The sequence below is a fragment of the Ranitomeya imitator genome, chromosome 2 (assembly GCF_032444005.1).
Source record: "Ranitomeya imitator isolate aRanImi1 chromosome 2, aRanImi1.pri, whole genome shotgun sequence".
NCBI lineage: Eukaryota > Metazoa > Chordata > Amphibia > Anura > Dendrobatidae > Ranitomeya > Ranitomeya imitator.
The window spans coordinates 184,291,498-184,314,175 of record NC_091283.1 but is presented as its reverse complement, the minus strand read 5'-3'; the positions used below and the strand labels follow the sequence as shown (position 1 = coordinate 184,314,175).

The following is a 22,678-nucleotide window of genomic DNA, read 5'->3' as shown; positions in this document are numbered from 1 at the left end:
GGTTCCACATGTAATTTGACCAGTGCAGCTGTCAATTATTGGTCCAGAATGCATTGTGGCCTTCACCTTTTGCGATGCATCTAGTGAAATTTTCAACAAAATCTGCAAAAATCACTGCAAGTCACAAATATTTTGCGGCACAGTGGATATGCTGCCTAATGGCTCATACCCATTACCGTTTAAAAAAAACAAAAACGATCCTATACCAGTCCAGAAATGTGGGACGAGTGTCATGCAATTTTCTTGTGAGTACAATGCGATTTTTTTAGCACCTAGTATTTTAATTACATCGGATTTACATGGAAATGCAATCCAATTGCAATGGGATTTTAACATGAGCTATTATATAGAACAATTCTCTATGTAATTTACACATAGTTTTTCAAGGAAAAATTCTTCTATCTATCTATTTATAGATAGACTAGATGGTGGCCCGATTCTAACGCATCGAGTATTCTAGAATATGTATGTATGTATGTATATAGCAGCCACATAGTATATAGCACAGCCCACGTAACACGCACAGCCACGTAGTATATAGGAGCCACGTAGTATATAGCAGCCACGTAGTATATAACATCAGCCCACGTAGTATATAGCACAGCCACATAGTATATAGCACAGCCATGTAGTATATAGCAGCCGCGTAGTATATAATACAGCCATGTAGTATATAACAGCCACTAAGTATATAACACAGCCCACGTAGTATATAGCACAGCGACGTAGTATATAGCACAGCCACGTAGTATATAACAGCCACGTAGTATATAACACTGCCCATGTAGTATATAACACTGCCCACGTAGTATATAACACTGCCCACGTAGTATATAGCACTGCCCACGCAGTATATAACACTGCCCACGCAGTATATAACACTGCCCACGTAGTATATAACACTGCCCACGTAGTATATAACACTGCCCACGTAGTATATAACACTGCTCACGTAATATATAACACAGCCCACGCAGTATATAACACTGCCCACGCAGTATATAACACTGCCCACGTAGTATATAACACTGCCCACGTAATATATAGCACAGCCCACGTAGTATATAACACTGCCCACGTAGTATATAGCAGCCACGCAGTATATAACACAGCCCAAGTACTATATAGCAGTGTGGGCACCATATCCCCTTTACAAAAAAAAATTTAAATAAAAAATAGTTATATACTCACCCTCCGGCGGCCCCCAGATCCAGGCAACGCGTTTAGCGATGCTCCTCGCGACGCTCCGGTCCAAAGAATGCATTGCGGTCTCGCGAGATGATGACGTAGCAGTCTCATGAGAGCGCTACGTCATCATCTCGCGAGACCGCCATGCATGGCCTGGAGCGTCGCGAGGAAAACGGGAAAGGCGCCGGAAGGTGAGAACGGCACGATTTTTTATTTTTTTTATTATTTTTAACATTAGATCTTTTTACTATTGATGCTGCATGGGCAGCATCAATAGTAAAAAGTTTTGTCACATAGGGTTAATAGCAGCGTTAACAGACTGCATTACACCGCGTTATGCCGCAGTGTAACGCAGTCGGTTTAACGGACTGCTACTACGCTATGTGGGTGGCAGGCACTGACTGGGGGGGGAGTATGGAGCGGGCACTGAGTGCAAGGGAGTAGGGAGTGGCCATTTCGCTGCCGGACTGTGCCCGTCGCTGATTGGTCGCAGCCAGCTGGCCGCGACCAATCAGCGACTTGGGATTTCCGTGACAGACAGAAAGACAGACAGACAGAAGTGACCCTTAGACAATTATATAGTAGATAGATAGATAGATACAGAAAGATGGATATAAATATGTGAGTGAGATATACAGTTAGTACAGTGCCTGTGTAGCTTACTGTACATGTATTTTATTACCAAATAAATTACTTTGCAACAAAAAATGGAGTGGAATCCCCCAAAATTGTATTAACCAGCAGAGGGAAAGCAGAAAACTGGGGGCAGATGTTTATAGCCTGAGAAGGGGGTAATACCCATGGAGCTTCCCTGGCTTTTCATAGCAACTCACAGCTGTATACTTAGCTTTTCCAGATCATTAAAATGGGGACCCCCCAAAAAATAACGTATGGTTCCCCTATAATTAATAACCAGCAAAGGCTAGGCAGACAGCTGCGAGCTGTTATTAATTTTATATATGTTACTGACATACATCTACCTATTCTATATGTATATGTCCATTCTATTTTTTGGGGTCATGCTGTGATTTCACTGTACGCGGCTGCTAAAATGTTGGGTTTTCAAGGACATGGGTGTATAAAAATCAGACGGCACACGCATGGTCTGAGTGCTGTTCAATTTTTTATCAAACCTATTGACTTGCATTGGCGAGTCTCATCCAAGATACGAGGACAATCGCAGCATGTTGCAACTTTTTCTTAGTCCGATTTATCCTGAGAAAAAAATTGCAGATGAGCAGGGACTCATAGATAAACTTTGCTCAGAGTGCAATCCAATTTTGTATCGGATTGTACCCATCCGTTTTTCTCACAGATGAGTATGAGCCCTTAAATTCACATTAAACCCACTACATTTTTCTTAAGTATCTACTTAGCAGAAAGACAACAGATTTTCTGCTTCATATAAGTTTGAGATCTACAATAGGGTGTGTTCACACTGTTTTTTTGTGGAGTTTTCGAAGCAGAAAACCCAGAAAAAAAAGAAAAAAATAATGTGAACACACCCGTATGTCAACTTATGCTGTTGGTTTAAATTTGAATACAGATATCACCATTTGCTAAAGAAGGGTTCCCCACTTATTTTTTGTAATAAAATGTGCAAATCCTGTAAATTTCAAACTTGATGCAACTTGGGAACATATCCTTAAAGTCTGCAGCAAATCAATTCTCTGTTCAGAATCGATTGTAGATTGCACGCTATGCAAGGCGTAGGGTAAAATCCATATCAAAATCTACAAGTATGCAGTGAAAAATCTGTATCAAATCTTACATTCTATACTGCATGGAACCCAGAAAACACATGTGCCGCACCTGACTCTGCATCTGCCATGAGGCTTGGAACAGATTCATGTATCTGCATTACCGGTATATCAGTCAGCTTTTATTAAAACGTATGTGTAACGGGGTCTACCAAGCTGGGGTACCTCTTTCAGTACCACCCCGTGTTTCAGGAAGTCCACTCTGCTTTTAATGTAGATTATGAATGAAGGAAGCTGGCTGGAATTCCTTGGTTTCATGAGAGCATATAAAAGCTGACTGCTTCTCCACTTATTTCCAGTCTAAGAACAACCTTTATTTACAGCACACAGAATATATAACACAGATACACAGGGCAGGCCAATAGGAACACAGCAGGCCAGACCTACATTACAATAGCCGCAGGGGGCCGGAGCCTGCCAATATTTACTGTGGGAATTACAAAGGTGGGAGGAGGTCAGAAAGAGAATATCTTGTCCAGGGGTGCAGCCTGTGGACTGATGCATTTCACATGGAAACTATTATACATACATATACTGTATAACATTCTTGGTGCTGGGGGGTTCTGTAACACGGCTCCCCTTTTCAGCGACGCGATCGGCATACACAGTCTGATCCTTAACGGATTGGTTTGGGGATGACCGACGTTTATGGGGTTGGTACGAGTTCCGTTTGTCGACTTAGTCCATCGGCGTTACCGTTTTGTTTGCTGGGTCGGTAGTGGATGGTGAAGTCCAGAGGTTGTAGGGCTAAACTCCACCGCAGTAATCTGGCGTTGTCTCCGGAGACCCGATTAAGCCAGACTAGGGGATTATGGTCCGTTAGGAGGGAAAACTGTCGTCCATACAAATATGGTTGTAACTTTTTGAGTGCCCATACTATTGCCCGGCACTCCTTCTCGATGGCCGCATAGCTCACTTCACGGGGCAGTAGTTTCCGACTCAGGTAAGCTACCGGGTGTTCTTGGCTGTCCGGTCCGACTTGGCTTAGTACTGCCCCCAATCCAAACATAGAAGCGTCTGTATGGACAAGGAAATGTTTAGTTGGATCGGGTGCGGCCAATACAGGGGTATTGGTGAGGGCGTCCTTTAGCTGGCGGAAGGCTTCCTCACACTCTGGGGTCCAGGTTACCTGGCGGGGTTGGTTCTTACGGGTCAGATCAGTGAGGGGCTTAGCTACGCTGCTGTAATTGGGAACGAATTTCCTGTAATACCCCGCTGTCCCTAGAAACGCCATGACCTGGGTTTTAGTGCGTGGGGTGGGCCATTTGGCTATGGCCTCAATCTTGGCTGGTTCTGGTCTCTGTTTCCCACTTCCCACCCAATGCCCTAAATACTGAACCTCTGCTTTGCCCACGTGACACTTGTTTGGGTTCAGGGTGATTCCAGCCTTGTGGATCCTGTCTAATACTGTCTGTAGGTGATTTAGATGCTCTTCCCATGTCGCGCTGTAGATGGCGATGTCATCCAGGTAGGCACACGCATAGTCCTGGAGACCATCCAGAAGTCGGTCAGCCAGCCTCTGGAAGGTCGCCGGGGCAGTCTTCATCCCGAATGGCATAACTCGAAACTGGAATAAGCCAAACGGGGTGACAAATGCCGACTTGGGAATAGCATCAGGACTAAGGGGAATCTGCCAGTAGCCTTTGCATAGATCGATGGTCAAATACTTTGCCCCTGCCAGCCGGTCTAACAAGTCATCCACACGCGGCATGGGATACGCATCCATCACTGTTTTCTCATTGAGCTTACGATAGTCTACACAAAACCATGTACTCCCATCCTTCTTGGGCACTAACACTACGGGGGGTGCCCAGGGACTATCTGACTGTTCAATGACCCCTAAATGCAACATCTTTTGTATCTCTTGTCGCATCCCTTCTCGTACAGACTCAGGGACGCGGAAGGGGGGTTGCCGCTGGGGGGTCTGATCCTGGGTCTCAACCTTGTGTTGTGCCAGGTGAGTGTACCCGGGTTTCCCCGAAAACATCCTCTGTCGCTGCCTCAACAACTCCTCTGCCTGCTGTCTCTCCCGGGGACCTAAGTCTTCACCCCAGTGTACCTGGTCCCATGTTTTAGACTGAGTCCTCTCCCCTAAGACATGAGGCAAGGGAAGTCCGGCTAAATCCTCTGCTTCAGGTGCACAGATGGTCACTACCTCTTCAGGGCGCTCCCGATAGGGCTTCAGCATATTCACGTGGAACATGCGGATAACCCTGTGGTCGTCACAATCGGCGACATTATAGGTGGTGTCGGCTATTTTCCCCACTACCTGGTAGGGCTCCTGCCATGCAGCTTGGAACTTGTTCTGCCTAGTGGGCTCTAACACCAGGACCTTCTGCCCTATTTCCAAGGTGCGCTCTCTGGCCCTCCGATTGTACCATACGCGCTGGTGCCGCTGGGCCACCTGCATGTTCCCACGTACAGCCTGGGTCAGTTCCTGTAGGCGGTCCCGGAATTCCAGCACATAGGGTACAATAGGTACCCCTTCTATGGTGCCCTCCCCTTCCCAGTGTTCTAGCACTAAGTCTAGGGGTCCCCTTACCCGTCTCCCGAATACCAGTTCGAATGGGGAAAACCCTGTGGATTCTTGGGGCACCTCTCGATAGGCAAACAGGAGGTGCGGCAAGAATTTCTCCCAGTCCCTGTAGGTCCTGGTAAAAGTCCCAATGAGTTGTTTTAACGTCCTGTTAAAGCGTTCACACAACCCATTGGTTTGCGGGTGGTACGGGGCGCTTCTAATGGACTTTACGCCGCACAGCTTCCACAGTTGATTGGTCACCTCTGCTGTAAACTGGGTACCCTGGTCTGAGATAATCTCCTGGGGAAATCCAACCCGTGAGAAAACCTGGAGCAGGGCAGCCGCCACCGTCTCTGCCAGTATGTTAGGTAACGCACCCGCCTCTGGATACCATGTGGCATAATTTACCACTGTCAATATATACCTTTTCCCTGATGGACTGGGTTTGGCTAACGGCCCTATCAGATCAACCGCTACTCGGCTAAATGGTTCCCCCACAATGGGGAGGGGGCGTAATTTGGCCTTGCATCGATCTCCCCTCTTGCCAATGCGCTGGCAACTGTCACAGGTCTGGCAGTATTGACGAACATCATAGGTTACCCCCGGCTAAAAGAAGTTTTGTGTCAGACGATGCCTGGTGCGACTGATGCCGAAGTGCCCGGCCAAGGGTATGTCATGAGAGATTCGCAGTAACTCCTGCCTATACTTCTTGGGAACTACCAGCTGTCGTTTTATAGTGGGGCTCGTCCCTGTGTGGTGCTGCTCTTTGATCCGGTAGAGGAGTCCCTGCTTCCATATAAACTGTTCCCCTTCCAGTACCCCTCTCCCCTCCTGTGCCTTCTCACGATATCCCTCCAATGAAGGATCCTCAAGTAACTCCCTCTTAAATTCATCTGGGGTGGCCCAAGAAATGTGTCTGGCTATGGGAATACGTGTAGGGCTGGGATGTCTTACCTGGGTCTCCTCTGAGTGTGATTCCGCCTCCGCAGCTCGAGCTTGTCTCCGGGTGGTCACAGGATATGTCTCAGCCAGAGGGGCAACCGAGAAGGCAGACAACATGGGCCCCAAGTCATTTCCCAGCAAAACGTCTGCAGGCAAATCCTCCATCAAGCCGACCTCAACAAGGCCATCCCTAACTCTCCAGTTCAGGTGAATCCTGGCAGTGTGAAGTCGATGGATGGCTCCCCCTGCTACACGGACTGCCACTGTCCGGTCCGTCTTCTCTTGGTCCCGGACGAGATGAGGCTTCACAAGGGTCAAAGTTGCTCCGGAATCTCTTAGTCCCTGCATGTGTTTCCCATTAACCCACACGACCTGTCAATGCTGTTGTCGATTATCTGCCCGGGCTGCCTGCACGGGATCTACTTCATGCAGCACTTCCTCCATGTCTTCCACCCCTTGGTTAGTTGTAACCCCGAATGCCGGGTCAGCTTCGCCTTGGTAGCAGTGTACAGCGGCCCGGCGGAAGGTAGCTGTTCCCGCCTTTGGCCACTGGGTATGCTGAGTCCAGTTGGGACATTGTCTTTGCAGGTGGCCCAGCTGATGGTAGGTGTGGCATCGCGCCCCAGGAGAACTGTGGTAGACCGGGTTTCTAGCTGGTCCCCCTACAATCTTCAGTGGTTTGGGGCCCTCCAGGTCCATGGGCGGACCCCTAGTGACCATCTTTGATCCGGACAACTGAGGCCTCCTGGCGTCATGATGTTCATCGGCCAGACGAGCGGCTTCCTCAAGAGTCCTTGGCCGCCTGTCCCGAAGCCATTCCTGTGTCTCGGGGTTTAGTCCATTAAAGAATCGTTCTAACAAGAAGAGCTGGAGGACGTCCTCCTTAGTGGTTGCTTGGCTCCCTTGTACCCACTGTAGCAGTGACTGCCATAATTTACAAGCCCATTCAGCGTGGGTATCGGTTACTCGTTTTATAAATCTGCGGAACTTTTGGCGGTATGCCTCTGTTGTCAGCGCATACCGGGCCAAGATCACTTCTTTGATCTGCTCATAGTCCATACAGTCCTCATCGGGTACCGTGCGATAGGCGTCCGCTGCCCGGCCTGTCAGCTTGCTGGCCAGAATCTGAACCTGTTCCTCCGGCTTCACTTGATGAAGGGCACACTGCCGCTCAAAGTCCTGCAGAAAGCCATCAATGTCTTCCTCTGCCTCCCCGAACTGTCGGAAGGCATTATACTGGATCTTTTTGTGGCTTACTGTTGAAGGTACCTGGGCGGAGGCCAGAGCTCCCCTTGCTCACTTACTCTCCTCTCTCCGCTCTGCCATCTCCATCTTGGCCAGCTCCACTTTGGTCCGCTCTGCCATCTCCATCTTGGTTAGCTCTATCCTGGTCCGCTCGGCCATCTCTTCCTTCAGATCAGTACGCACATCAGCCATCACCTCTCGTATGATCGCTACTGCAGGGTTTGGGCCATAGAACGCCAGTCTGTTCTTTACCTCCCTCTGGAATTCAGTGTCCTCAACTTCTGGTAGTTGTCTTCCATTCATTCCTTTCCTCCTGTAGAAGGGATATCACATCCCGCTGTCTGCCACCAGTGTAACGGGGTCTACCAAGCTGGGGTACCTATTTCAGTACCACCCCATGTTTCAGGAAGTCCACTCTGCTTTTAATGTAGATTCTGAATGAAGGAAGCTGGCTGGAATTCCTTGGTTACGTGAGAACATATAAAAGCTGACTGCTTCTCCACTTATTTCCAGTCTAAGAACAACCTTTATTTACAGCACACAGAATATATAACACAGATACACAGGGCAGGCCAATAGGAACACAGCAGGCCAGACCTACATTACAATAGCCACAGGGGGCCGGAGCCTGCCAATATTTACTGTGGGAATTACAAAGGTGGGGGGAGGTCAGAAAGAGAATATCTTGTCCAGGGGCGCAGCCTGTGGACTGATGCATTTCACATGGAAACTATTATACATACATATACTGCATAACATTCTTGGTGCTGGGGGGTTCTGTAACAGTATGTCTTCTCTAATAGTCGAAAGATAAAAAGATGGAACAGAGCTTTCCGGAGAAAATGTCGTCTGGCGGTAAAATCTGTCACTTTCTATTGGATGGTTTTACTCCTGGTTTTTCTGAACACTCTTACCATTGCATCCGAGCACTACCGGCAACCTGAATGGCTGACCCAGATACAAGGTAGGGGGCTTGACTAACAGATCAATTTTTGATTATATGTAGTGTTAAAAGGAACCTGTTATGTCCCTAAATGCTATTCACCTGCAGATATAGTGGTAATCTCCTGCTTAATAGCTTTCCAATGCCTCATGCCGCCTTACTGAAAATAGGGCTACCGGGAGAAAATTGACTTTATTCCGACTGGGAGCCACCGGCTTTCAGTCCTAGAGTGACTACAGTCACCTTTCAGTGCATAGTGAGCGGCAGCTGGAAACATGCCCTGCACTTTGATTGACAGCTGCCTCTGCAGTGCATCTGTTCAGAGCAGGCTGTCAGTCAAAATGCTGTGATGTACTTAAAGCGTTTCGGGACATGACAGGTTCCCTTTAAAAACTATTAAGGGGATCTTTTTATCCCCATTCATAAATGGACAACATTGGAATACTCCTTTTAAGTTGTAGGGAACATATCTACTTGATGTATTTACCTGTAGATTTACCTGTGCTCAATCCATATGACTCCTCCTCTCATAAATCGCCCTTTTTTATATTCCAGGCTATGCTAATAAGGTGCTGCTGTCGCTCTTCACTGTGGAAATGCTCCTGAAATTGTACAGTCTGGGAATCCATGCCTATTTCGTGTCTTTCTTCAATCGATTTGACTGCTTTGTGGTATGCGGTGGCATCCTGGAGACGGTCCTAGTTGAGTTCGATATCATGTCCCCACTGGGAATTTCTGTGCTTCGATGTGTGCGGCTGCTGAGGATCTTCAAGGTGACAAGGTCAGCAGGACGAGGTGTGCTGTCACACGAGATCAGCCTCTGTGTGTACCGTTATTTCAGTAAAAGGATTGCAATTTTGCATAGCGGCAGAGAACACATGTGAGCCCCTTTTGACCCGTTAGACTGAGAGATCGGGGTCACCACAGGGTGGACACATTACTCTCATCTCAGTAGACCAATTATCATGCTGTGGGGCCATGTTTAATGGCAGCAGAATATGGCGACAGGCCCACTCTACTATTAATCCAGGTGATACCAAAATATTGTGCCATGTGGCTACTAGAGCCTAAGAAGGAATACAGTGGGCTTAGTCTTAGGAGTGCCTTGCTCTTCTCATATTTCTCGAGAGGTTAGACCCATTCTTGGGGTCAATGCTTGGACCAAGGATTTCACTCTTTGTGATCGTCGCAGGGAGACATCCAGAGACCTATAGGACAGGGAATGCTCCCTGGGAAAAAAAATAGATAAATAAAATACTGTAGCTCACCCTTTCTGAAATCAGTCCAATCAGTAGGAAGACCAGAAAACTCGCCATTGCATGGCGTTCACGTAACCATGTTCTAGGAAAGGTAGGTCATCAAGCTTCCAGTGTGTGTTAAAATCTCAAAACTTTTATAATCCATTAAAAAATTAAAAGATGTAAATATTTTGCAAAAAGTGGATGTGAAGATCTCATGGAGGTGAAGACTCCATGGAGGTTCTTCTCCCCTACTTTTTACAAAGCATGTACACTTGCTCCATTTTCAATGGGTGATAAATAAAGTTTGGATATTTTAACACACATTGGAAGCTGCATCTCCTCCTTTTGTAGAAAAAAAAGTATGCAAATGAGTTCTCCAGCAGGAAGAAATCGGAATCTTTAGTGCCACCTACTAGAGATAAACAAAAAGTTTTGAACTGCCCAATTCAGCATCTAGTTCGGTCCTCCTAATTTGCAACATTGCAAAATGTTGTCTGAAGTTATATAGAGAGGGGTCGTATATTTAGGGTAACTACCGTTAAGCAAAAAGATTCAAACTACCCTGGTTTGGGGTCCATGTCCGTCCCCCATGGCAGTCAGAACCAGTGGAGCATTTACTTCTTCGTCTGCAATCCTCTGCCTGGCATCCTGACTGGGAAGTCATGATATTGGGCCTAGGAAGCATTAGACATGCCCAGAATGCCAGTGGGGTGCTTTGGTGGACTGAACAGGACCAGGGTCGATCAGGTATTTTTGCTCAATTCTAGTAGCCTTCCAATCTCTACTTTAAATGTATGACCCTTTCCATATGACATAGGACATTTCTACAATGTTACAAAGCGTCATTGTGGAGACACGGAGGGGTCAGCGAATGCCCTAGTCTCCTGGACCGAGACCATATGGGCCGGGGCTCATCCCACTCAGCGCCCACTCTCTTTTCCTATGGGCAGAAAACTATACAGACAACAGTTGGTCAGGTTAAAACAGTGTGGCAATACTTTATTGACCCACAAAGCAGACAATAACACATAGAACAGTCCCAGCAAAATACACAATATGGTGCAAAATTAGAGAGTTTCACCCTTCCGCTGACTTGCCAGGATTAGAGCAGCTGAGACTTTGGAGTTTTCAGGGCTGATTACCCCCAGCAGTGATACCCCAGTTTTGGCGGGCATGCACACAGAGGAGGTAATGACAAGCTTAGGAAGCTGACAGTCCATTGAGGTATGTGGCCAGGTGACCAAATGGTCCCAACTGGTCTTCTCTGAACATCTCCATGGAGCCAGGTGAACGGATGGTCCCAACCTGGATTCTCCAAACGTATCCTTGGATTCAGTGATGGTCAATGGAGCAAATCTGTATTCTTTCAGCTGGGACCATGGTTCCCTAAGTTGACATCCTGTAGAATGCCAAATCTGTGTCCCTCTTGATGGAGCCTTGCTGTCCTGGCTGTTGCTCTGGCAAGTCACTTGATTCTTTGTGCAGATCAATAGAAATCCCTATTTATAAGGACATCTATGGATCAGGTCATCATCCACAGGTGAGGGGGGAGGTGGGATGAGATTAGCTCTCATTGTTTGAGTATTTAATCAATATGCATAGTTAGTCCTTCTCTGTTTTGCATGTCAACAAGATAGCTAGCCTTGTACAATGTGGAATCAACATATTAACAAACATCTATTTTTAATTACCATGCATCCCTGTCATCCAAGATAACAAACCCAAAATGATGCAACAAACGTCAACTCAGGAATCCATATTAAAAGCTCACACGGACAGTCTGTGTTTCTTGACCAACCAAAATATACAGATAAATTCAAAAGTCAACATAAAGATAATAGTCTATGCCTCCTAGCCTACTGAAAACAGACATCTGGATAATTAAGATTAGCTGCTGTGTTGTCACAGGCATCTGAATCTAAAAACGTACCCACTTGTATCCTTAACCTTTAGGATTTCCTACATATTACATGCTACAGTATGTGACACACATCATGCATGGGAGTGAACCATTAAACATTTTTGAATCCAGAGATTCATACTGCATCCACCATCTTCTTTAAATCCCAGCTGCTTTCACAGATCTCATTGTGTAATATTGAGTGTTGAGAGCAGCGGGTGCTGGACATCAGGACACTTTCATCTTCGGATCAGTTCTCCGTTTCCTTTATGGGCCTCATGCTGCAATATGTCTCTATGAAGCCTTAATTCAGAGGCTTCTACTACACAAACTTTAAATTTTCCAGAAATCCTGCTGACATCTACAGATACATTTGTAGAAACCTATATTCTGTTATCGCTCACCCTGCCTGACATTTGATAATTTCCATGCACCTCTCTTCCTCATTTTCTTCGTATAATGGCAGTAATTTAGCGTCTGCTGTAAAAGATAGGAAATGCTGCAGACGGTAAGGAGTTAAAGCCCAGGTCGTTACTAGATTTTACAAAACAAACTTCACATTTTATTAAATAGATAAATAGATTTCTTAGACATGGGGAGACTGATGTATTTACTTTAAAAATCCATGTCAGAATTACTGTCTATTCCTAATATTACAGTGACCATTTTATGAGTCCCGGTGAGGAGGATGAAGTCTCATGAGTCCAAGTGTATTCAGTGTCTGCCTAACTAGCCTGTCTGTCAGTTGCAGCTTGTATTGAGCAGTGTGAGTGTCACAACTCTATTGTCGGGTGTCCCAGGACCATGTACCTGATGTGACTCAAGGTCAGGTGAATAAATTAATGTGTCATCAAGATTGATTACCACAAATCTACCTGCCAGGTGGCTAAAGATGTAATTTACAAAGTCCTGAAAGACAGTGGGAGCATTAGTCAACCCAAATGGCATCACAGGGTTCTCATAGTTTACTCAGGCGCATTGAAAGCTGTTTTCCACTCATCCCCCCCATTTAATACAAATGAGATTATACGCCCCCTGAGATCCAGTTTAGAGAACCATTTTGCTCCTACACTCTGATTAAAGAGGTCCGGGATGAGAGGGAGCGGATATGGATCCCGGACCAGGATCTGATTGAGTTTGCGGAAATCTAAGCAAGGGTGTAACCCCCCGTCTTTCTTCTTTACAAAGAAAACACCCACAGCAATGGTAGCTGAAGATGGTCTGATATGACCCTTTGCCAAACTTTCTGCGATATAGTCCTTCATGGCCTGCCTCTCTGTACCAGAGATATTATACAGTCTGCTCTTTGGCAGCTTGGCCCCAAGGACAAGATTAGTGACGCAGTTATAAGGACGATGTTGGAGGTGGTTCTTGGCACCCCTGCTCCAAAAACACATCCTCTAAGTCAAGCAGGTAATAAGACTGCTGAACAGACTAGCTATCCACCCTTACAAGCCGGATGTCCAAGCAGTGTCCTTGATAATACTCACTCCACTTTACCACCACCGAGTCTGCCAATGTACCACAGGTTGTACAGAGTGAGCCATGGAAGTGTAAGAACCACAGGAGAGAGGAGACCCTCTAGCACATAACAGTCAATACTTTCTGAGAGCATGGCCCCAACCTGTAGATGTAACCCTTGGAGAACTTGAGTAAAATATCCCTGTCTTAAGGTTTCAGAGTTGATGGAGAATATGGGTATGTCCATTTGGAATAGAGTATGTGGTTTGAGGCCCTGGATGAACCTAGCGTTGATCAAGTTAAACCCCACCCCACTGTCCAGAAAGGTAGAAACAATCACCTTATTTTTGCCCAGATAGATTTAAGCAATCAGGAAAAATTATGTCCTACCTACGGAGGAGATATGTACACCTGGGTTGTTAACCTCCCCGCAACCCGGACTCCTTAGTTTCCCGGCGGCCGTTTACAGTGAGATAGGGAAGGACACGTGCCTACAAAATGGCCCTTTCCACCACAGTAAAAACATAATCCCCTTTCTGTCAAACAGACTGCTTTCCAGAACGAATTGCCGCACACAACTGCATGGGTTCCTTAGATGACTCAGACTAGGTTTCACTTGTCTCCGGACCTCCCGCACATTGGGTTGTCTCTTTATGTCTCTGGCGAAGACTGTGATCCACCCGGATAGCCAGAGACATGGTGGCCTCAAGGGAAACTGGAGTCTCATACAGGGCTAATGCATCCTTCACCCTTATTGATAGCCTTTCACATAACTGGCTGTGGAGCGTGGGGTCGTTCCACTTAGTGTCAGTGGACCACCTCCGAAACTCTGAGCAATACTTCTTCGGCGGCCGGTCTCCCTGCCGAAGCTGACGTAGTGTGGGTCGTCGTAAATATGACCCAGTGCCAGAAAAAATTCCTCCACCGTCTGGAGCCACTAGGAGTCAGACGGGAGAGAGAATGCCAATGCTTGGGGGTCACCCTGAAGGAGTGAGATTATTATCCACATCCATTGCTCCTCGGTTCCTGAGGAACAAGGATGTAACTTGAAGTATAACTTACAGGCCTCCCTGAAAACAACAAACTTGTCACGTACCCCAGAGAACCTGTCAGGCAAAGCGGTCTTGGGCTCCACTAAGGGTTGCCTGGGAGTAATGGTCCCCAAACCTGATGTGTTAGGGTGCTGTAAAACAACAGTGCGTAGATCTGCCACCTCCTGGCTGAGTTGCTGCAGTTGCCCTGTCAGAGCAGTGATAGGATCTATAATGGATCAAAAAACGGTTTTGGGCAGAGCTAATGTCATGACTCTGTTGTCAGGTGTCCCACGAACAGGGGCTCCTTCCCTGTCTCTAACGCTAGGGGCGCCCTAGCTCGCCCTGTTCCCCGTATTACTGACAACAGAGGAATGGATCGGGGAGTGGAGGATGAGGTTAAACCAAAGTAGAAGAAGAATGGGAATTATCACACACTCAAAACCTAGCAACAGTCTCAGATAAATCCACCAAACGCCTTCTCCAATAACAACCACCAACAACCTCCAGCCATGCAGCATAAGCTTGCTCTGACAATGGGTGCTAGCCAGGATCCAAAAGCCTTAATACAGGAAAGCTTCCAGGAGCTCCCAACTGAGCAGATTAACCCCTGCACTGCTCAAAGAAATTGACACCATTTTAATATGAAGGTGAAGTGCTTCTAATCAGTGCAGGAGTAGGAGAAATCAGGCGCTGCAGTCTTCTGTCTTCTCTCTGTTGCAGTAAACCAGTGACATCTCAGCTGCAGTAGGGAGGAGGGACACTGAGCAACTGTCTATCAAGCAAGATTGATGGAGATATAGCCGCAGTATGAAGTGACACTGATGAGTTCTTAAGACTAGGTGGGCAGAGATTCAGCAGCAGAGAGGAGGGGCACTGAGGAGCTGTCGATCATGCTAGGTGAAAGTGCAGCGCCCCAGAGACCTGGTCGTTGCAGTATGATGCTCTGCCACTAAGGGGAGTGATGGTACGTCCGATGGCACTAAAGGAGTTCTCCTGACCAGGTATCACCAGAACACTTTACACTTCACACTCCGGCCACTAGGGGGAGCAAAAGGCTTTATTTATTGGGCCACTCCTCACACTGGTAAAGCCAGGGGTCGGGGAGGAAGTTAGTCAGAAGCTGACTGGGTTGGATTCAGGCAACATCCCGTGGCAAGGGGTGTTGCAGTGAGAAGACACAGTGGGGTCCCTGTCAGGCGTGGGAACCTGGCAGGTGCCTAGCAAACAGAACAGAACGTAACGGAACCGCGCCTGCACACCCCACGGCAGTATCTAAGAGAGAGACACGAAGGGAAGGATATTGTGAAACAGTGTAAACGAGATCAAGCACAAAGGAGTACCAGTAGGAGTCGTGCCGTGAGACCGAGGCAACATCCTACTGAGGCGTGTAGCCGGTGGCCGGAACACCGCGGGAGTAACTGACTCTAGGCCTTACTCCGAACTCCGCAGGACAGTTAATTATAGGTTGGCTGTCTCACCTAAACACCTACGAAGACATAGGGGGCAACTGTGGGAGAGGGGCGTCTCTAGGGTCCCGGAAGAACTCCAGGCCTTCCCATCATACGGGTGCGTCCTAGCCATAATATATCTGGGGGACGTTGAACTAGTAACATCTGAAACTAAAGAAAGAGAGAGCTGTAGAAAACGAACGAACGAGAACAGCAGTTGTGAGGACTATTCCGAATGCTCAGCAGGGTAGGACTACAACACAAACAGGCGCTAGTGGTAGGCAACGATTTCCATCTGCGAAGGAAACTCTGGAAGTGCCCATCGGACCGGCCAGTCTCAGATAGCCCTGTTAAGCGTGCTCTGGATTGTGGATCCTGAAGTCTTCAGTAAAGAGGTAAAGAGACTGCAACCCTGTGTCCTCGTTATTGACTGCACCTCACACCATTACCATCTATCGTACTGGGAAGCCCTAGGGATATACTTCACCTGTGGGAAGGTATACCATCCAGCTGCCATTCCATCACCCCAGCGGACCCCACAGCAGCGTCGGTCACCCTGACCGAACACCACAGGTGGCGTCACGAACCCTTGACAGACTGTACCACCTTTATTGGACGCCCCTTAGCAGGGTCGCGGACCGGGTCTAGCCACCGTGACAGCCTCAGAACTGAACCAGAGAGGCCCGGTACCGAGAACTCGTGGCCCTGTGTCTGGGGGCGCTCCAACTTGGCGTCACGAAGAGGATCCTACTTAAGCTTGAGAAGCAGGTCATTTGTGCCTTGGAACTGTGATTGAAACGTGTTGGACTGTGACTTATTGCAAGGACTGTGTATTGCTATCTGCCGCAAGATTCCCGCCAAAACCGCCACCATTGCCGCGCCACAAGGAGCGCAGGAGAAGAAGAATGGCGTGGAAGTGGGCGTGAGTACGCTGGAGAGCGCGAAAGATAATGGCCGCCCAGTCTAAGCATTGCTGTATCCTGAGGGCATATCCGTCAGCGGCGGAGATCCGCCTTCTCATCCTCCATGGAGGGTGGAGACAATGGACACGGGACCGCCCTCGAAAAGAGCCTGGGAAGAAGATCCAGAGGAGGAGACAAAGATGGCGACGTCCAGGCCACCGCATGGCGACGACCCGGCCAGGCATAGACCCGCATTCCCTGCAGCGATCTCGGAGTCACCACCCCTGCGGAGGTTTCCCGTCGCAGAGCAGCCGGAGGGAAAACCTGGCGGATGGATGCACGACGGCGGAATGGCCGCAGCCGAGGCCCGGCATCTGGCGCGCTGCCTGAAGGCCCAAGCTTGTGTGGGCTTCAGATTTCCCTTCTAGCTAAATCTCTTACAAATAATAAACCATTCAGGAGTCTGAAAACGGTAGGGGATGACCCTTGTGTGAGGGGTAGTGAGTGACACATTGCCCAAGGGTTCATTATACACAATTACCATCAATAGGAGCAGATTTACATAGAGCTGCAGGAAGAATGGCAGCCTCTAAGGCTATGTGCACACGTTGCGGATTAGGCTTTGGAATTTCTGGTGCGGATTCTGCCTCTCCTGGCAGAAAATGCATCTGCGGATTTGTCACATTTTTTGTGCGGTTCTGCAGCGTTTTTTGTGCGTTTTTGCTGCTGTTTTATTGCGGATTTGCTGCGTTTTTTACCCCTTTGGTTTTCTATAATGGAATGGGTACAAAAACACTGCAGATTCACAAAAAAGAAGTGACATGCTACATCTTTTAAATCGCAGCGTTTCCGCAGCAGATTTTCCGCAAAGTGTGCACAGCATTTTTTTTTCTCATTGATTTACATTGTACTGTAAATCAATTGCGGATCTGCAGTGTTTCTGCACCTCAAAAAACGCTGTGGATCCGCAGAGAATCAGCAACGCGTGCACATACCCTAAAGGGCAAATCTTCTTATGAATACCTTGGACTGTGCGTATCTATATGTCACTATGTTAATAGGAGACATATCGTCCTATGGGAGTGAGAGGTACGGTATTTTTAATTATTTTCTGTTACCACATGTATTATAATGATAATATCTGATTCGATATGGCTTCTCTATCTCTTTTCCCACAACTACCAGACACTGGGCATCATTAAGTAACCTGGTCGCCTCACTGCTGAACTCCATGAAATCCATTGCTTCTTTGCTGCTGCTCCTCTTCCTCTTCATCATCATCTTTTCCTTGCTTGGGATGCAACTTTTTGGTGGAAAATTCAACTTTGATGAGACTCAGACCAAAAGAAGTACCTTTGACACCTTCCCACAGGCGCTGCTCACTGTCTTCCAGGTGAGGGCTGTGATATTGATAATATTAGATGGGTGGTAGTATTCATTTTTCACCATGCTAAGCACTGTACAACAGTTAGCAGCTATGTCTGGTATTACATTACAACTCAGTCCCACAAAAAACTGCAGTACCAGACACTGCCACTATAAATGTGTGGCGCTTAACAATAAAGGGATGAGGCGCTCCAGACATTCGTTTAGCCGATCGGCAGGTGTGCCAGGAGTCGGACCCCTCAAAGACCTAATACTTATGAGCTCTCCTTAGGATAACTCTTTGATATCATTGGTGGTATCAGGCATCTTTTTATTTTCTATAATATATTCACGTTCTCTCTTATTGATATCATTCAGATCCTGACCGGTGAAGACTGGAACGCAGTGATGTATGATGGGATCATGGCGTACGGGGGCCCATTCTTTCCTGGAATGCTGGTCTGTGTATATTTTATCATCCTCTTCATATGTGGAAATTGTATCCTTTAATATCTCAATAAGTAAATATACATGTATCCGTTTACAGTCACTACACACGCTGGCCTTCCCTTTGACCAGTAGCCATGGGCGACTGCACTGCCGTGTCAATGTCGCTTACTCATAGCTTTCACCATTTACAGTCACTAAACACGCTGGCCTTCCCTTTGACCAGTAGCCATGGGCGACTGCACTGCCGTGTCAATGTCTTTTACTCACAGCCGTACACAGTCCTTGATATCCTCCGGATTACAGCCGGGTACTATGTCCACCTGTTTGCAGCCGTTAAACACGCCATTCCTCCTAAGATACTGGACAATCTACATCCGGTTCACCTCCGGGCACAAGACAGTCCACCTCCAAGTCCAGTCACCATGGATGACAGCACCACTGTGTTTGCTGTGGGTGCCAGGCCTATTGGCTCCGCTCTGTCTTGTGTCTCTTCAAACAGACAAAGCTCTGCACAACCTCTGCTCTGCACGCTCACCTACACCAAAATTGAAACTGGCCCTGACACACCCAAACCCTTTACTGCAGGGATTTTAGCAAGGCAACCTGTGGCCTTCAGCCACATGGAAAACCTGAAATTCAAGGGAAAAGAAAGCGGTCACTAGGGAGCGCTGTGAGGGTCACAGTTAAAATTAAAAGCAAAAGGTCCACCGCAGCTCCAGCCGTTAACCTTCTAGGAGGATACAAAATGTAGTAAAGAATAGTAATAACGGTCCTAGGAGCGCTGGAAATGAGACCAAAACAAGGATTTTAGCGTTGAATCACAATGCGTTTCAACGGTTAAACCGTCTTCATCAGGTGGAAGTTCAACTTCCACCTGATGAAGACGGTTTAACCATTGAAACACGTTGTGGTTCAACACTAAAATCCTTGTTTTGGTCTAATTTCCAGCGCTCCTAGGACTGTTATTACTATTCTTTACTACATGGAAAACCTGGGCCTGGAATGAAACCGACTGCATGACTACCATCCTGCAGTCTGCTTCACAACACAACATCCCAGAGCAGGTTTCCCTACATCTGCCTTGGACACTAGCACTTACTTTTATTATTTCTAGTCTGTATTTGCAGCCACCACTAGGCCTGTGACTGCCATGCACTCCTATGGCCTTCATACACCTCTGTGCACATCCTGGGGAGAACAAACAGCGACCCCCATGTGACACCAGTCTCTGCCTCACAGTTTATATATATTATACCACAGTATTTATTTTGGCAACTTTTCTAAAGAGTTTTATTCTTTTTCGTGCTGTTCACTGCACAAAAGTTTCCATTTTTGTCAAAGATCAATGATAAGACATTTTGGTTGACTTCTAAGGCTCCTGGGCCCCGAATACAAAATCTGGAACAGGGCCACCATCTACCATTTATAGTATCGGTGTCTACTTTATGTGGCCTTTGTGCCCCTGCCATCACAGGAAGAAGTTGCATTGTCAGGCACAGTGTATAGCACCCCCACATTTCTACTATTTGGATATTGGATGCTGTTTGTCAAGGTGATGTCTTTATAGAGTCAAATTAAAGTTTTTTTTTGTCTCAAGCATCTATCACCTAAATACTGGAAGCCAGATCAGCAGACTCCAAACTCCAGGACCCCCACAATCAACAATCCCAGTCCCCCAGCTGGAAGGAAAAGGTGTTAAGGAGGAGCATGCGCCCTGATGTTCCAGTCAAACTTTTTTTGGCTGGAGTACCGCTTTAAAGCAAAAAATTCACAGCGCTGGCAAAATCTTGTAAAAGTTTTCTAACCACTACAGTACTTAAACCCATTTTTTTTTAAACTATAATTCTATTAAAGTCATTTACAGTTCTAACTTATCAATTAGGTGTGTATCTTGTGCCCTGGGATCGCACAGATACGTCCTTGACTCACCTGCACAGATATTTTGCTGAACGTCTTCTTGGCTATCGCTGTGGACAATCTGGCCGATGGAGACAATATTAACAGCAAAGACAAGAAGTGAGAATAATGCCTCAATACTAAACCTTCAAAATAGATTAGGGCCTTTGCATGGACACTAGTAAATTGGAGTTATTGCTTTAAGCGTCTAAATAAATTTGAATATTCTTTTTTCTTTCAGTGCATGTTAGAATAAAAAGTGATTTAATTAATTATCATCGGAGACATCTTCACATATAGGAAGCATGGTTTTTGGTAAACCTAGACATAGCAGATTTGTGGTGCGGATTCTGTGTAAACGCAGTGTAAATCTACCTAGAAACCTATTGTTCTGTCTTCATACACGTTGATACGGTGTGTGATCCGACATACGGCATAAACCACTTCTGTCTCCCAAATAAGCAGACTGTTCTCTGTAGTCTAACTTGTTTATTGGTAAACATGAGCGCGGTAAAACTATAAGAATACAAATGATATGGATAAGTATTGGGTAAAATAATAGCACAGCTGATACTTTACAACTAACAGAAAGGTATACAGGATGATGCAACTTCTATATAACTACATACAGTAAGTCACTGATCATAGGTTTCCTAAATACTAACTGCCATACAGTAAAACTCATTCTGTACAACACTATATTACAAGAACAGAAGTAACAATCTTACCAGATAAACTTAACCAGGATGGCAAGTAAATAGATGGTTCCAGCACAGCACATAAGCACGTGTGTCCCAGGAAGTACACAGAAAAGTAATGAAGTCTCTCTCTCCCAGCAAACCTTGGTACAATCCCACAATGCAACACTCTAATTATAACTAAGGCTACGTTCACACGGTGCGGTTTTTGCTGCGGATCCGCAGCGGATTTGCCGCTGCGGATCCGCAGCCGTTTTCCATGTGGGGTACAGTACAATGTAACCCTATGGAAAACGAAACCCGCTGTGCCGACGATCCTGAATTTCCCCGGAAAAACCGCGCGGAAACGCTGCGGAAAAAAAGAAGTACCATGTCAATTCTTTCTGCGGATTCCTCTGCGGGTTTCCGACTGCACCAATAGGAAAGTGCAGTTGGAAACCCGCAGAGGAATCCGCAGAAGAAAACGCAGGAAAATCCGCAGTGCAAAATGCAATGATTTTGCACTGCGGATTTTCCAAAAAAGGACCTGAAAAATCCGCAGGAAATTCAGGATCGTGTGAACGTAGCCTTAAACACAGGTTATAAATTTAACGACCACTGGATGGTGCTATAACAAAGCAAAACCAAAACACTAATAGTAGTAAACTTTAATGCATAATTGGAACCACACTGTCCTTCCTAGAATGGACAGAACACCTATCCACACATGCAGATGTTTCTGCCATTTTTTATGGATTTTCTGCCCTTTGAAAATTATCTGCCACATCTAGACCTTTGCTTAATGTTTGGATGGTGAAATTCCCAGGGCAGATACAAGTATACATAGGTATAGTATCTCTAATCTCTCATTCAGACATCCTTTTTTTTTCCTATATGGAAAAAAGGGACCAATTTCCATAAATTTGCAGGATCAGACCTTCATTAGTGCTCCGTCTGCCTACCTGTTTTTACAATAAGGCTGCCGTCACACTATCAGTATTTGGTCAGTATTTTACATCAGTATTTGTAAGCCAAAACCAGGAGTGGGTGATAAATACAGAAGTGGTGCGTATGTTTCTGTTATACTTTTCCTCTATTTGTTCCACTCCTGGTTTTGGCTTACAAATACTGATGTAAAATACTGACTAAATACTGCTAGCGTGATGGCAGCCTAAATGTTTCATCCGTTCTTCTCATCTAAAAAAAAGAATGTCCAAAAGTCTCCTACCTATTAAGGAGCAAAAAAAAAAAAATGTGTAGCACTCTGTTGGCATCGCTTTTATTCACAGATCCATTGATTTTAATGAGTAATTTTTGATCCTATCAAAAATGGACTCGAATCCAAAACTCTCATGAAACTTGGACCGTTTTTTACATATGTGAAAAATCACTGACATCTGAAAGAGGCCTCAGAGTCAGGAGACTTGTAATAATATCTCAATTTGTCATTACTTTCAGGGAAGACAATAAGTCAGAGAAAAAAGAAGAAGACAGCTCGACCAAGGTAATGCTTGTATTTTTGTATCCTTATTTCAAAACTATGGCTGCTCTTTTTTTTTATGAAAAAATGTGTCCTACCTGTCATTGGGCAGTGTTTGGTTTTGCAACTCAGTACCATTTACTTGCATAGAACTGTTGCAATACCAGAACCAGTCCATAGGCAAGAGTGGCGCTGTTTGAGAAAAAAGGAAAACATATTTTTCTCGTG

At 46.3% G+C, this 22,678-nt stretch overlaps 1 protein-coding gene across 1 annotated transcript in view; it reads left to right on the top strand.

The window, feature by feature from the left end:
- Positions 1–22,678, top strand: part of CACNA1F (calcium voltage-gated channel subunit alpha1 F) — a 191,664-nt gene that overhangs the window by 107,784 nt on the left and 61,202 nt on the right. The window contains exons 13-18 of the mRNA XM_069748245.1: positions 8,457–8,617; positions 9,152–9,377; positions 17,768–17,975; positions 18,326–18,446; positions 20,335–20,413; positions 22,429–22,483. Of these exons, the coding sequence (XP_069604346.1) occupies positions 8,457–8,617; positions 9,152–9,377; positions 17,768–17,975; positions 18,326–18,446; positions 20,335–20,413; positions 22,429–22,483 (850 nt within the window). The remainder of the gene's footprint in view (positions 1–8,456; positions 8,618–9,151; positions 9,378–17,767; positions 17,976–18,325; positions 18,447–20,334; positions 20,414–22,428; positions 22,484–22,678) is intronic.